Genomic DNA, 15087 nt, shown 5'->3' with positions numbered 1-15087 from the left:
CCAGTCAGAGTCAGCCCAAGTGATGACAGCAGGCTGCAGGCTGAGTCACCAAGAGTCCTGGCCATAATGGAATGTCAGAACCAAATGATGGGCGTGCCATGGCCAGGGATTGAGTAACACTTACTTAACAAAACCATAGAGAACAACTGCCTATCCAAACGTGCTTGGCTCTGACTGCCAGATGGATGGGCATTCCCTCGAAGTTTCTGGAACTCTTAGTCATTGTCACATCTTTGCCCATACTGTTCTCACAATCTGGATTGCCATTCTTGCTTTGGCAAACTCTTATTCATACTTCAAAGCCCTATTCAAATGACCCTTCCTCTGGATATCCCACCTGCCTAGAATCTCAGATAGGCTCTGGGAGTTGAGGACTCAACCATAGCTCGGAGGCCCAGCCCACGTACCTGAGGCTCCCAAAAGGGGCTTGATGTAATCAGGGTGCACCAGAACCAACAGTGGCAGGACAGGTCCCATCCATACCAAGAGTACATGGTGCATGCTGTCCAGTACCTTCTTCTCATCTTGAAGGCCCACCTCATTTGGAAGGTACTGCAAGAGGTAAGGGAGGAGCAATGAGGAGGTACCCAGCCCCAGCTTCCCCCACTGCCTTCCTCCTGCCACCTCCTGTAGTCTCAAAACAAGCCCAATAGTGCTACATGATGATTTTAGGCAGTTGGCTGCACCTCCCTGGGCCTCCATTTCCTCATCTGAAAAAATGGAGAAGAATCAACTCTCCCTCTGAGGGCAGTAGAAAGGATTCATGAAATAACAAAGCAAGAGCCCCAGCATGGGCCTGACCCATGGCTGATGTTCAATAGCTAAAAACAGTAGCCAAGTGTAGTGGCTCACATCTGTAATCCCAGCACTTCGTGAGGCCAAGGCGGGCAGATCACCTGAGGTCAGGAGTTCGAGACCAGGCTGGACAACATGGTGAAACACCGTCTCTACTAAAAATACAAAAATTAACTGGGCTTGGTGGTGGGCGCCTGTAATCCCAGCTACTCAGGAGACTGAGACAGGAGAATCGCTTGAACCCAGGAGGCAGAGGTTGCAGCGGGCCGAGATCATGCCATTGCACTTCAGCCTGGGCGACAAGAGCAAAACTCCACCTCAAAAAAATAAAAATAATAAGATAAAATTAGCCAGACTTGGTGGGACATGCCTGTAGTCACAGCTACTCAAGAGGCTGAGGCAGGAGGACCACCTGAGCTCGGGATGCCGAGGCTGCAGTGAACTATGATCACACCTCTGCACTCCAACCTGGGTGACAGAGCAAGACCCTGTCTCTTTTTTTTTTTTTTTTTTGGAGACGGAGTCTCGCTCTGTCGCCCAGGCTGGAGTGCAGTGGCGCAATCTCGGCTCACTGCAAGCTCCGCCTCCCGGGTTCATGCCATTCTCCTGCCTCAGCCTCTCCGAGTAGCTGGGACTACAGGCGCCCGCCACCATGCCTGGCTAATTTTTTGTATTTTTAGTAGAGACGGGGTTTCACCATGGTCTCGATCTCCTGACCTTGTGATCCGCCCACCTCAGCCTCCCAAAGTGCTGGGATTACAAGCATGAGCCACCGCGCCCGGCCGACCCTGTCTCTTAAAAAATAAAAATAAAAACAGTAATGATAAACACAATAATGATCATGGTTGGCATTTATCAAGTACTTGCTATGTGAGTAATAAGATGTTACTACTGTTGTTATCTTTACCACATACAGGTGCCTGCACTGTGTTGGTCACCGTGGTGGAGACTTTTCACGTACTGGCATATTTGATCAGCACAAGAACCCTATGAGACCGTTGCTATTATTTTCCTCATTTTATTTTGTTCAGCAAGGTCGAATGGTTTTTCTGAAGTTGCAAATTAAGTAGGTGACTGTTCTGGTTTAGGCTCCCCCAGAAGGAAGTCCTGAGACAAGGGTTCTAGGGCAGGTAGTTTATTTGGGGGATGATCCCCAAAAACATGGGTAGTGAGATAGGGGAAGAAGATCACCAGTAAAGGAGGAGTTGTCAAGGAAATTACCACCAAGGGCAACCAGGGCTCAGTCCCACTGGGGAGCTTTGGAGGACAGAGTAGCGCATTGCATCTCAGAGTCATTCCACCTGAGGGCAAGGGAGCTGGGGTATTTATACACCAATGCCCATCAGTCATTGGTTGAGGGTCACTTAATTCCCAAGCTCACAGAAGCAACAGTGGCAGGACAGGCACTGGGACTCTAGGCATGCACCACCAAGCCTGGCTAATTTTTAATTTTTTTGAAAAAACTGGGTCTTGCTATGTTGCCCAAGCTGGTCTCAAACTCCAGGGCTCAAGCAATTCTCCTGCCTTGGCCTCCCAACGTGCTGAGATTGCAGGTGTGAGCCACTGTGTCCAGCCTTTATTTCACTTGCAGAGTGGGCTCCAGCCACCAGAGACAGCCCCTAGAATGCAGGAGCTGGCAGCTGGACATCAGGCCACTGCATCCAAAAATGGGTTGAGAGGAATATGGGCAAGCTTTGGCATCATCTGCAAAGTTAGTACCTGAACCCAGGCCACCTAGCTACAAAACTGCACTTCCTCACCTGCTGTATGAGGCAGGAAAGCTTCAGGCTCAACGTCAGAAAAATCCAAGTTCAAACTCACCCTCAGCGGCTGTGTGACTTTGAGCAAGCCACTTAACCTCTCTGTGCTCAAATCTATAAAAGTGTGAATCCATGAAATAGGACAGATCCATCCCCACTTCACAGGCTGTGAGAATTAGAGAAGAGCTCAGAATCAAAGGAGCCTAACCCAGTGCCTAGCCGGTGATAAGGCTCAGCAATTGCCAAATGAGTCAACCAACAAATGACTCCTCTCTAGCTCCTGTGTCTCCTCTGTCAGGCTCAGCCCTGATCATGTCCACACCCAGGGCTCAACTGCAGCCTCACCCAGCCCCCATGGGCCCAGGAGCTGGGCTGGACAATGTCAAGGCTGGGCTTTAGAGCTGGCCCTGGCCAACTCCTCCAGGCACTAGAGCCTGGTCACTCCCTCCAGGACAACCATCAAACCCAGAGAGGGCTTTCTAGAGTAAGGGCACTGGAGATGGGGCATGAAAAATAAGTAGAAGTTGATCTAGCAGAGAAGGATACCTGGACAGAGAGTACAGTTTTGGCAAAGGCCTTGGAGGTGGGAGCCTTGTTATAGGAGTGGGAAGTGATTTTATGGAGCTAGGGAGGGATGCTGGAACAAATGAGGAGGATGGAGGTTGGAGCCAAAAGGGCCTTGAACACCAGCCTTTTTCTGAATGGCAATAGGGAGCCATGGAGGGTGTGTGAGCAGGGGCAGAGATGTGGTTGGATCCAAGAATCCCTCTGGGGCCAGGATGGGAGATGGACTGAAGGGATGAAACTGGAGGTAGGAACTCAAGGAGGAGGCTGGACCATGGACCAGCAGTAGAGGGTAAGGCCTGAGCAGGGGTAAGGGATGGAAGAAAGGAAGGAGAAAAGTCCAAAAGGGAAAGTCCAGCCTATCTCATCCAGAAAGTAGAGGCATCAGAGAGTAGAACTAAAAACGGGGAGGCTGAGCACGGTGGTTCACTTGAGGTCAGGAGTTTGAGATCAGCCTGGCCAATATGGTGAAACCCTGTCTCTACTAAAAATACAAAAATTAGCCAGGTGTGGGGGCATGCGCTTGCAGGCTTGCAGTCGCAGCTACTTGGGAGGCTGAGGCAGGAGGAACCCTTGAGCCCAGGAGGTAGACGCTGCAGTGAGCCATGATTGTACCACTGTACTCTAGCCTAGGTGACAGAGAAAGACTATCTCAAAAAAAAAAAAAAAAAGGGAAAAGTCCAGCCGATCTCATCTAGAAACTAACTACAGAAACTAGAGGCGTCAGAGGGTAAAACTAAGATCAAGGAGGCTAGAGCTTGACAGGCTGGGTTTGAACCCCAGCTCTGCCACTTACAAGCTGTGTGACCTAAGGTCAGCTACTTAACCTCTCTGTGCCTCAGTAATCTTCCATACAAAATGGGTCTAGTCATGGGACCTACTTCCTAGAACTGTCAAGAGAACTGAATGAGTTAATATTTGCCTGGAAAAATACTTGGCACGTATCTGCAAAATTAAAAAGGACTCGGCAGGCTGAGACCAAAGGATTGCTTGAGCTTAGGAGTTCAAGATCAACCTAGGCAACATAGCGAGACCCTGTCTCAAAAAGAAAAAATTCAATGCAATAAAAGGGTAAGAGTCCTGACCTGGGACCACAGCGTTCAAGGGAGAAGAGTGGAACCACATCGGGAATAGGATGTGTCCCCCTCCCCTCCTCCATCACTGCCCTGGGATTCCAAACTCCAAAGGTAAAGGTACCTATTGTACAGTGATAGCTATAAAATTTTAGAGAGAGTTCTTTTTTTTTCCTTAGAGAGACAGGGTCTCCCTACGTCACTCAGGCTAGAATGCGGTGGCGCAATCATAGCTCACTGCAGCCTCAAACTCCCAGGCTCAAACAATCTTCGTGCCTCAGCCTCCCAAGTAGCTGGGATTACAGGTGTGTACCACTGCACTCAGCTAATTTTTGTGATTTTTCTTATAGAGATGGGGGCTCACTGTGTTTCCCAGGCTGGTCTCAAACTCCTAAGCTCAAGTAATCCTTCTACCTCAGCCTCCCAAGTGGCTGAGACTACAAGTGTGCACCACCACACCCATATAATTTTTGTATTTTTTGTAGAGATAGGGTCTCACTATGTTTCCCAAGCTGGTCTCAAACTCCTGGCCTCAAGCAATCCTCCTACGTCAGCCTCCCAAAATTATTCATCGTTAAAGTTAGTTCTGCCTTCTCCCAGCTGTGTGACCTTGGGTAAACTGTTTGCCCTCTCTGAGCCTCAGCCTCATACCCCATCATATAAATCTGCTGCTAGCCCCAACCAGATTCTTGGGAGGCTGTGGGAAGCCAGCAGGCCCACCATCCTTACCTATTACCCTGCACCTGCCCAGCCCAGCCCAGCCCAGTCCTGCCTGGCCACACTTACCATGCCCAGGTGGCCCAGCAGCCAGTTGCGCCGGGGGGGCTGGGGGAAGCAGCGCAGCCGGCGGCAGGTGATGTAGAAGCTCTGGCAGAGCCTCAGGAACCGCAGCAGCAGGCGGAACAGGAAGAAGAGCAGGAAGAGGAGAAGGGTGGACACCGCGTATATGCGGAACGCCGTCTTCTCCAGCCCCAGGAGGTGTAGCAGGCGGTCTGTGATGGGCAGCATGCTGGGGACACACAGGGGCAGGAGGTCGGTGCCACGCACAAGATGATGACCCGTAGGGTAAGGCATGGTGTGCCTAGTGCACAGCAGGTTCCCAGCACACATGAGTTCCAGACACCAAGGATACTTCTTCATCCCCCAGCCATGATCTCCAACCAGCTGGACAGATGGATGCACTGGGGGCCCTGCTCGTATGCTCTCAGCCTTGACTTTTACAAGGTCACCCTATTGACTTCTCTATCACAAGGCATTCTCTGCCCACGCATAGCCGGTCAGGCTGGGAAACCAAGACATCCCTCCCAAAGGAGCAGCTCTCAACCAATGACTGAGGCTCATTGGTGGATAAATACCCCAGCTCCCTCACCACTTGGGTGCAATGACCCTGAGATATAGGCTTCCCCAGTGAGATTAAACTCCAGCTGCCCACAGGTGGAAACTCCCTATTGGCCACGTCCTTTCCCCCTCTTTCTTTTTCTTTTTTTTCAGTTGAGACGAGATTCGCATAACACAAAATTAATTATTTTAAAGGGAATAATTCAGTGGCATTGAGTACATTTACATATCATGCAACTACCACCTCCATCTAATTTCAGGACTTCTTTCTCTCTTTCTTTCTTTCTTTCTTTCTTTCTTTCTTTCTTTCTTTCTTTCTTTCCTTCTTTCTCTCTCTCTCTCTCTCTTTCTTTCTTTCTTTTTGAAAGAAGGTCTCCTCTGTCACCCAGGCTGGAGTGCAGTGGCACAATCATGGCTCACTGCAGCCTTAACCTCCCCAGCTCAAACAATCCTCCCACCTCAGTTTCCCAAGTAGCTGGGACTACAGGTGCATGCCACCAGGCCCAGCTAATTTTTGTATTTTTTTGTAGAGACAGGGTTTTGCCATGTTGCCCAGGCTGGTCTCGAACTCCTGGGCTCAAGCGATCAGGACTCCCGCCTTGGACTCCCAAAGTGCTGGGATTACAGGCGTGAGCTGCCTCACCCAGCTAGTTTCAGAACATTTTCATTATCCCAAAACAAAACCCCATCCCTGCTAGTAGCCACTTCCCATTCTCCCTCCCTGGAGGCCCTGGCACCACTAATCTGCTTTCTGTCTCTATGTATTTAAGTATTCTGGATATTACATATAAATCTATTAAATGCTATGCAGCCTTTTGTGTCTAGCTTCCTTCACTCGGCATCCTGTTTTCAAGGTTCATCCACATTGTAGCATGATCAGAGCTTAATTCCTTGTACTGCTGAGTAATATTTCATTGTATGGATATTCCACATTCCTTTTTTTTTTTCTTTTGAGACAGGGTCTGGTTCTGTCACTCAGGCTGGAGTGCAGTGGCATGATCACAACTCGCTCCAGCCTTGATCTCCCAGGCTCATGTGATCCTCCTGTCTCAGCCTCCTGGGTAGCTGGGACTACAGGTGCATGCCACCACACCTGGCCCCACATTTTCTTTATTCATTCATCTGTGGATGGACATTTGGGCTGTTTCTACCTTTTGGCTATTATGAAATATGCTACTCTGAACATGTGTGTACATGTATTTATCTGAGTACCTGTTTTCAATTCTTTTGCGTTCAATTTCTTCTTCCTCGCTGGTATTTTCTGTGATTACTTCCCGAAAAAATTACTTGCACTCAGGTCCTTGCTTTAGGGCCAGCTCCTAAGGAACCAAAATAAAGCAGTTAGGTAACCATAATATTAATAAAACAGTGAGCAGACAGGAAGGGCTTGTCATCCGCCGTGCATCACCATGCTCTGGGCAGTACCAGCCTCATCTCAGGAAATCTGATATGGTTTGGATCTGTGTCCCCACCCAAACCTCATGTTGAACTGGAATCCCCAGTGTTGGAGATGGAGTCTAGTGGAAGGTGATTGGATCATGGGGGTGGTTTCTCATGAATGGTTTACCACCATCCCCTTGGTGCTGTCTGCCAGATAGTGAGTGAGTGAGTTCTCATGGGATCTTGTTGTGAGTTTTTTTTGTTTTTTGTTTGGAGACAGAGTCTTGCTCTTGTTGCCCAGGCTGAAGTGCAGTGGTGCGATCTCGGCTCACGGCAGCCTCTGCCTCCTGGGTTCAAGCGATTCTCCCACCTCAGCCTCCCAAGTAGCTGGGGTTACAGGCACCCGCCACCATATCCAGCTAATTATTTTTTGTGTATTTTAATAGAGACGGGGTTTCTCATGTTGGCCAGGCTGGTCTTGAACTCCTGACCTCAAGTGATCCACCCACCTCAGCCTCCCAAATTGCTGGGATTACAGGCATGAGCCACCACACCACGCCTCACTTAGCTCTTCTGCCAGCCAACGCCAAACCACATTTTCCATGCAGAAGTGAAATTTGTTGGCCGGGTGCAGTGGCTCACACCTGTAATCCCAACATTTTGGGAGGCCAAGGTGGGCAGATCACTTGAGTTCAGGAGTTCGAGACCAGCCTGGACAACATGGCGAAACCCCATCTCTACTAAAAATACAAAAATCAGCCAGGCGTGGTGGCGTGCGCCTATAATCCCAGCTACTCGGGAGGCTGAGGCGGGAGAATCGCTGGAACCTGGGAGGCAGAGGTTGCAGTGAGTTGAGATCATGCCACTGCACTCCAGCCTGGGCGATAGAGTGAGACTCCGTCTCAAAACAAAATAAAAATAATAAAAATAAAGAAGTGAAATTGCTTTTTGAGACAGGGTCTCACTCTATCACGCAGGCTAAATAGTGACCCTAAAGAGTACTATCACAGCTCAATGCAGCCTCGACCTCCCAGGCTGAAGCAATCCTCCCACCTCAGCCTCCAGAGTAGCTGGGACTATAGGTGCGCACCATCATGCCCAGCTAATTTTTTCTATTTTTTGTAGAGACAAAGTCTCATGACGTTACCCAGGCTGATCTCAAAATTCCTAGGCTCAGGGAATCTTCCCACCTCTGCCTCCCAAGTGCTGAGATTTACAGGCATGAGCCACCTTGCCCAGCTGCAGAAGTGAAATTTTTATTAGTTAACACTTCCTGGGAAAACAGCTTTGAAGATCCCAATTGGGATGGATATTATGACTTAAAATACAGACTACATGACCAGTCTTAAGATGGTTACAATTGAAACAAAAAACAGAAAATAAGTGTAGATGAGGATGTGAACAAATTGGAACTGTTGTGCACTGGGGAAAACCATATGGTGGTTCCTTTTTTTTTTTTTGAGACAAAGTTGCGCTTTTGTTGCCCAGGCTGGAGTGCAGTGGCACAGTCTCAGCTCACTGCAACTTCCGCCTCCTGGGTTCAAGCAATTCTCATGCCTCAGCCTACCGAGTAGCTCGGATTACAGGCACCCGCCACCATGCTGGGCCAATTTTTGTATTTTTGGTAGAGACAGAGTTTCACCATGTTGGCCAGGCTGGTCTCAAACTCCTGACCTCAGGCCGTCCGCCCACCTCCACCTCCCAAAGTGCTAGGATTACAGGCGTGAGCCACCATGCCCGGCCACTGGTGGTTCCTTTTAAGATTAAACAAGCTGAGCGTGGTGGTGCATGCCTGTGATCCCAGGTACTCTAGGGGCTGAGATGGGAAGATTGCTTGAGCCCAGTTGTTCAAGGCTGCAGTGAGCTATGATCGTGCTACTGCATCCCAGCCTGGGTGACATAGGGAGATCCTGTATCTTAAAAAAAATTAAAATTGAAATTAAACATACAATTACCCTATAATCCATCCATTCTACTTCTGGGGATATACCCCAAAAGAATTGAAAGCAGTGTCTCGAAGAGATATTTGCACACTTATGTTCAGAGCAGCACAAGTCATAATCACTAAAACGTGGAAGTAGGCTGGGCAGGGTGGCTCACGCCTGTAATCCCAGCACTTTGGGAGACTGAGGGGGCAGCTCACCTGAGGTCAGGAGTTCAAGGCCAGCCTGGCCAACATGGCAAAACCCTGTCTCTACTAAAAATACAAAAAATTAGCCAGGTGTGGTGGCAGGTACCTGTAATCACAGCTAATGGGGAGGCTGAGGCCCAGGAATCGCTTGAACCTGGGAGGCGGAGGTTGCAGTAAGCCGAGATCCAGCCACTGCACTCCAGCCTGGGTGACACAGCAAGACCCCGTATCAAAAAAGAAAAAAAAAAAAAGGTGGAAGTAACCCAAGTACCCACCAACAAATGAATGTATAAACAAAATAGGATCCATCCATATAATGGAATATTATTTAGCCTCCAAAAGGAAGGACATTCTGACACATGCTACACCAGGGTTGAACCTTGAGGGCATCCTGTTCAGCGAAATAATCCGATCATGGCCGGATGCGGTGGCTCACGCTTGTAATCCCAGCACTTTGGGATTACAGGCTTGAGCCACCACGCCTGGCCGAGACTTTCCTTTTAAATGCATGCGTGTACTTGTGCACGCGCACACACACACACAGACACAAACATACACAATGAACACCTGGATTCTATGTCTGCCTCCTCACTGATTGGCTATGTGGCCTGGTCCTCAGTTTCCCTGTTTGTACCTGGGGGTAACTATAAAAAGATGATCTCTGGGTCCACACCAGTGTGACCTTTTTGTCTGCAGCCCAGTCAGGGAGTGTGGGATGGGTGTTACCATTTTGGCAGGCCCAAAAGTGCTGAGAGGGAGTCAACATCTTCAGCCAACAGGGGTCACATGAATCATCACATCCACCCCCAGGAGCCACCTGGCTGCAGTTCAGTTCCCATTCCAGCCACCACAATCCCCTTTCTAACAGCCTGCGGCTCCCATGCTCTAACACCCTCCATGGCTCCCTACTCCCCTCAGCCTGGCATCCAAAGCCCTTCAGGAACTCACTCCTGCCCATCCTCCACTTCAGCCTCAAAAAGTCCCCTCCAGTGAGAATTGAACAATGAGAACACATGGACACAGGAAGGGGAACATCACACTCTGGGGACTGTTGTGGGGTGGGGGGAGGGGGGAGGGATAGCATTAGGAGATACACCCAATGCTAAATGACAAGTTAATGGGTGCAGCAAACCCACATGGCACATGGATACATATGTAACAAACCTGCACATTGTGCACATGTACCCTAAAACTTAAAGTACAATAATAAAAATAAATAAATAAATAAAGATACCATTGAGTAGCCTAGAAAAAAAAAAAAAAGTCCCCTCCTCTGGCTAAGCACAGTGGCTCACACCTGTAGTCCCAGCACTTTGGAAGGCCGAGGCGGGTGGATCACTTGAGGTCAGGAGTTAGAGACCAGCCTGGCCAACATGGCAAAATCCTGTCTCTACTAAAAATACAAAAATTAACCGGGCATGGTGGCAGGTGCCTGTAGTCCCAGCTACTCGGGAGGCTGAGGCAGGAGGATCGCTTGAGCCTGGGAGGCAGAGGTTGCAGTGAGCTGAGGTTGCACCACTGCACTCCAGCCTAGGTGACAGAGTGAGACTCTGTCTCAAAAAAAAAATTCCCATTCTCAGTCTGCTTTGAGCCCTTCTTTCTTCATCCAGTTTGTAAATGTTGGGGCTTCTTAGAGCCACGTTGTCTCCCCTTTCCTCTGTGCCCACATCCTGAGGATCTCACCCCTCCCGTGGTTTCAGAAATCCTATCTCAAAGGCAATTCCCACGTCTCAGTGTCCAACCCTGCCAGGTCCAGCCAGCTCCTGAACATCCCCCTGAGGGCATCTCCTAGACCCTCAGATTCACCTCACCCTCTTCCTTCCCCTTTCAGCCACATCCAGTCTGTTGCCAGGTCCTGCCAGTTGTCCATCCTAAACATCTTCAGAATCCATTCATCATTCTCCATCCCCATCATCCCAACCCACATCAGGCCAGCACTGCAGTGGCCCCTTCCCACTGGTCCCCTGAGTTCCATCCTTTCTCCCTGCAAGAAGTCCATTCTGCACACACAGCCAGAGGGATCTTCCTCAAATTAAATCAGATCATGAATCTTCCCTGCTCAAAATTCTCCCATGGCTCCCCACTTTGCTCTAAATGAAATTTAGACTCTTTTGTTTTCACAGTTTTTCTTTTTTTTTTTTTTCTGTGTTTTGTTTTGTTTTGTTTCTTTTTTTTTAAGACAGAGTCTCACTCTGTCGCCAGACTGGAGTGCAGTGGCGCGATCTCGGCTCACTGCAAACTCCGCCTCCTGGATTCACACCATTCTCCTGCCTCAGCCTCCTGAGTAGCTGGGACTACAGGCGCCCACCACCACGCCCAGGTAATTTTTTTTTTTTTTTTTTGTATTTTTAGTAGAGATGGGGTTTCACCGTGTTAGCCAAGATGGTCTCGATCTCCTGACCTCATGTTCCGCCCGCCTTGGCCTCCCAAAGTGCTGGGAATACAGGCGTGAGCCCCGCGCCTGGCCTTTTATCACGGTTTTTCTTTTAGAGACAGGGTCTTACTGTGTCACCCAGGCGGAAGTGCAGTGGTGCAATCATAGCTCACTGCAGCCACAAACTCTTGAGCTCCAGAGATCCTCCTACCTCAGCTTCCCCAGTAGCTGGGACTATAGGCATGCACCACCATGCTCAGCTAATTTTTTTTTTTTTTTTTTTGAGACGGAGTCTCGCTCTGTCACCCAGGCTGGAGTGCAGTGGTGCAATCTCGGCTCACTGCAAGCTCAGCCTCCCGGGTTCACGCCATTCTCCTGCCTCAGCCTCTCCAAGTAGCTGGGACTACAGGCGCCCGCCACCACGCCCGGCTAATTTTTTGTATTTTTTTTAGTAGAGACGGTGTTTCACCGTGGTCTCGATCTCCTGACTTCGTGATCCGCCCGCCTCGGCCTCCCAAAGTGCTGGGATTACAAGGGTGAGCCACCGCGCCTGGCCCACTCAGCTAATTTTTAAATTTTGGGTAGAGTTGGGGTCTGGCTATGTTGTCTAGGCTGGTCTTGAACTCCTGGTCTCAGGCAATCCTCCCACCTCGGCTTTCCAAAGTGCTGGGATTCCAGGCATGAGTCACCTCATCCAGCTATATTTAGACTTTTTGTCATGGACCACAATAGCCTACATGGCCCACCCCTGTTGATGCCTCTAGCCCTGTCTCCCACCACCCTTCTCCTCACTTGCTCACCTCGGGCCACTCCAGGCCACTCCTTCCACAGGCCAAGCAAGTTCCCGTCTCAGAGCCTTTGCACATTCTGTTCCCTCCATCCACATGCCTTTCCTTAGCTGTGCCCACACCAGCTCCTCATCCTCCAACCCCAGCTCTGCCCTGATGGTCCACTCCTTTGCACCACAATCAGCCACCTCCGCTCAATCACTCTCCAAAGAATCATTGAGTGCCTGCTATGTGTGATGATTTTCACTATCATTCACTCCATCTTCCCAGTAAGCCTTAAAGAGAGCTGGAAGACTTCTGAGTGAAATCACAGCTAGAGCCCCCAACCCCCACCCAGGAAAATCCCAGCTGAAATCCCAACAAAGGAAATGTCTTCCGGAATGAATGAAATGGGAAAGAATTGGGATAAGAGAAGGTGCCAGCCCTAGAGAGGGATCCCTGCTCCAGGTGGCTGGGTACATGGGGAGATGGGTGCCTGGGGAGGGTAAGAGAGGGGAGTTGTGGAGCCCTGTGTCCACTTCACCACCCTGTCCCCATACCAGGCATGGGCTGAAGTCCTTCCCAGGACAAACAACCCCCGGCTCTGCCCCCAGGCAGGACCACATGTTGTGAGTCCCCAGTTGGGACACTCTCTGGAAGCCTCCAGTTTCTCCACTACAAAATGGGAATCATGACAAGAGGTCCACCAGAAATGCCCATAGGAAGACCACCATGAATGGTACATTGGGGAAGTCCTATACTGTCCACAGCTGGGGTCCTCCTATCCCTCAAACAAGAATACTTCTGTCTGGCACCTGCAAAAAAAAAAAAAAAATAGTGCAGCCACTGCAGGGAAACCCTAGAATTATCATTTGAGGTCGGGCATGGTGGCTCACACCTGTAATCCCAGCACTTTGGGAGGCTGAGGTGGGCGGATTGCCTGAGGTCAGGAGTTCAAGACCAGCCTGGCCAACATGGTGAAACCCCATCTCTACTGATAATACAAAAAATCAGCCATGTGTGCCTGTAATCCCAGCTGCTTGGGAGGCTGAGGCAGGAGAATTGCTTGAACCAGGGAGTCAGAGGTTGTGGTGAGCCAAGATCGTGCCACTGCACTCCAGCCTGGCAACAGACTCCATCTCAAAAAAAAAAAAGAATAACATCTCTTCAGGCCACGTATCCCATGGACCTCTCACGAGACCCTCTGAGCAACTGGACTATCTTTCCAGAGTCCAGGGAATCCAGGTTGAATACAAAGACTTCCCCAAAAACGACAAGAACGAATTTGTATTGCTTATCCATTGCTCCTCTCAGCCGCCTCTGATCAGCCACAGTGTTATAAGTAAAATGTTTATTCAGAAACAGAATGCTTGTTCCTCGGTACTGCAAGTAAAAATCAGCAGTCAGATAATAAGTTTTCTCAGCAAGGCAATTTTACTTTCTGCATAAAGGGTGCTCCTTGCAGATGGAATAATGGTGAGAGCACACCTGAACAAAGGAGGGAAGCAATTTTTATCCCTTAATGCAGTTTGTCCTTGCTACTGTGTCCTGTCTCCATTGGCTGGAGCAAGACCTCACAATCTAAATTAAACCCAACTGGCTAATAATTTAAAACTTTCCTAAATAGGTAAAGGCGATAGAGAGAAAAGGAAAAGAGGAAGTTGCTTGCAAAAGGACTTAGAAAAGTAATAATATTTCCAAATAAGGAAAGGGCACAGGCTGTGAGCTGGGACACGCCTGTGAGCACATCCAGCACAGATATCTTGGTTAAAGTACAAGGGCGTAGAATGTACTATGTGCCCATGAGCATGTCTAGTACGAATATCTTGGTTAAAGTACAAAGACATAGAATGTACTTATTCCCTTATATCTAACACATAGTATTGGCAAGGATGTTGAGTCTTGCTATGATATGGCTGCACTGAACTTCTTTTTCTTTTTCTTTTTCTTTTTTTTTAAGACAGAGTCTCAGCCAGGCACAGTGACTCATGCCTGTAATCCCAGCACTTTGGGAGGCCAAGGCGGGCAGATCACAAGGTCAGGAGATCAAGACCATCCTGGCTAACACGGTGAAACCCCATCTCTACTAAAAATACAAAAAAATTAGCCGGGTGTGGTAGCGGGTGCCTGTAGTCCCAGCTACTCAGGAGGCTGAGGCAGGAGAATGGCGTGAACCTGGGAGGCGGAGCTTGCAGTGAGCCGAGATTGCACCACTGCACTTCAGCCTGGGTGACAGAGCGAGACTCCATCTCAAAAGAAAAAAAAAAAAACAACAGAGTCTCGCTCTGTCACCCAGGCTGGAGTGCAGTGGTGCTATCTCAGCTCACTGCAGCCTCTGCCTTCTGGGTTCCAGCGATTCTCCTGCCTCAGCCTCCTGGGTAGCTGAGATTACAGGCATATGCCACCACACCTGGCTAATTTTTGTACTTTTTAGTAGAGACGGGGTGTCACCATATTGGCCAGGCTGGTCTCGAACTCCTGACCTCAGGTGAACCACCCACCTCGGCCTCTCAAAGTGCTGGGATTACAGGCATGAGCCCCTGCACCCGGCCAGCTGCACGAAACACCTTAAAGTTGCTGTCTGAGTTGGACTAACAAAGTACAGAGACGCCAAGAACACGAAATGGATCAATGTGTGTGGGAGGTGCTGAACCTTTTCTGGCCATGAACCATTATAAAATCCCAACATATATACTGAAAATATTAAAACTGCTTTGAAAATTTGAAATTTCTGATACCTCTAGTGGGCCGAGAGACATGGTGGGTAAAGGATGTGGGCAGCAGCAGGGAACACAACAGAGGAGGCGGCTGTGGCCGGGCTGGACTGTGCTGGGGTTTGTTGTGACGGCCACTCGGTGACCTGGCTGTCCCTACGCAATAGCAGCTGCCTTTGGGGAAGAAGGGC

The 15087-nt window shown here is 49.4% G+C and overlaps 1 protein-coding gene across 1 annotated transcript in view; it reads right to left on the bottom strand.

Annotated features, from left to right (window-relative positions):
- LOC116479441 (ultra-long-chain fatty acid omega-hydroxylase) overlaps nt 1-15087 on the bottom strand; it is a 44309-nt gene that overhangs the window by 22283 nt on the left and 6939 nt on the right. The window contains exons 2-4 of the mRNA XM_032171543.2: nt 6743-6849; nt 4979-5201; nt 408-552 (exon numbers count right to left, since the gene is read on the bottom strand). Coding sequence (XP_032027434.1) covers nt 408-552; nt 4979-5200 — 367 coding nt within the window. The 5' untranslated portion in view covers nt 5201; nt 6743-6849. The remainder of the gene's footprint in view (nt 1-407; nt 553-4978; nt 5202-6742; nt 6850-15087) is intronic.

Source organism: Hylobates moloch, unplaced genomic scaffold, assembly GCF_009828535.3.
Source record: "Hylobates moloch isolate HMO894 unplaced genomic scaffold, HMol_V3 SCAFFOLD_12, whole genome shotgun sequence".
Classification (NCBI taxonomy): Eukaryota; Metazoa; Chordata; class Mammalia; order Primates; family Hylobatidae; genus Hylobates; species Hylobates moloch.
Note: the sequence above shows the minus strand (reverse complement) of the source record. Positions and strands in the feature narration are given on the sequence as shown.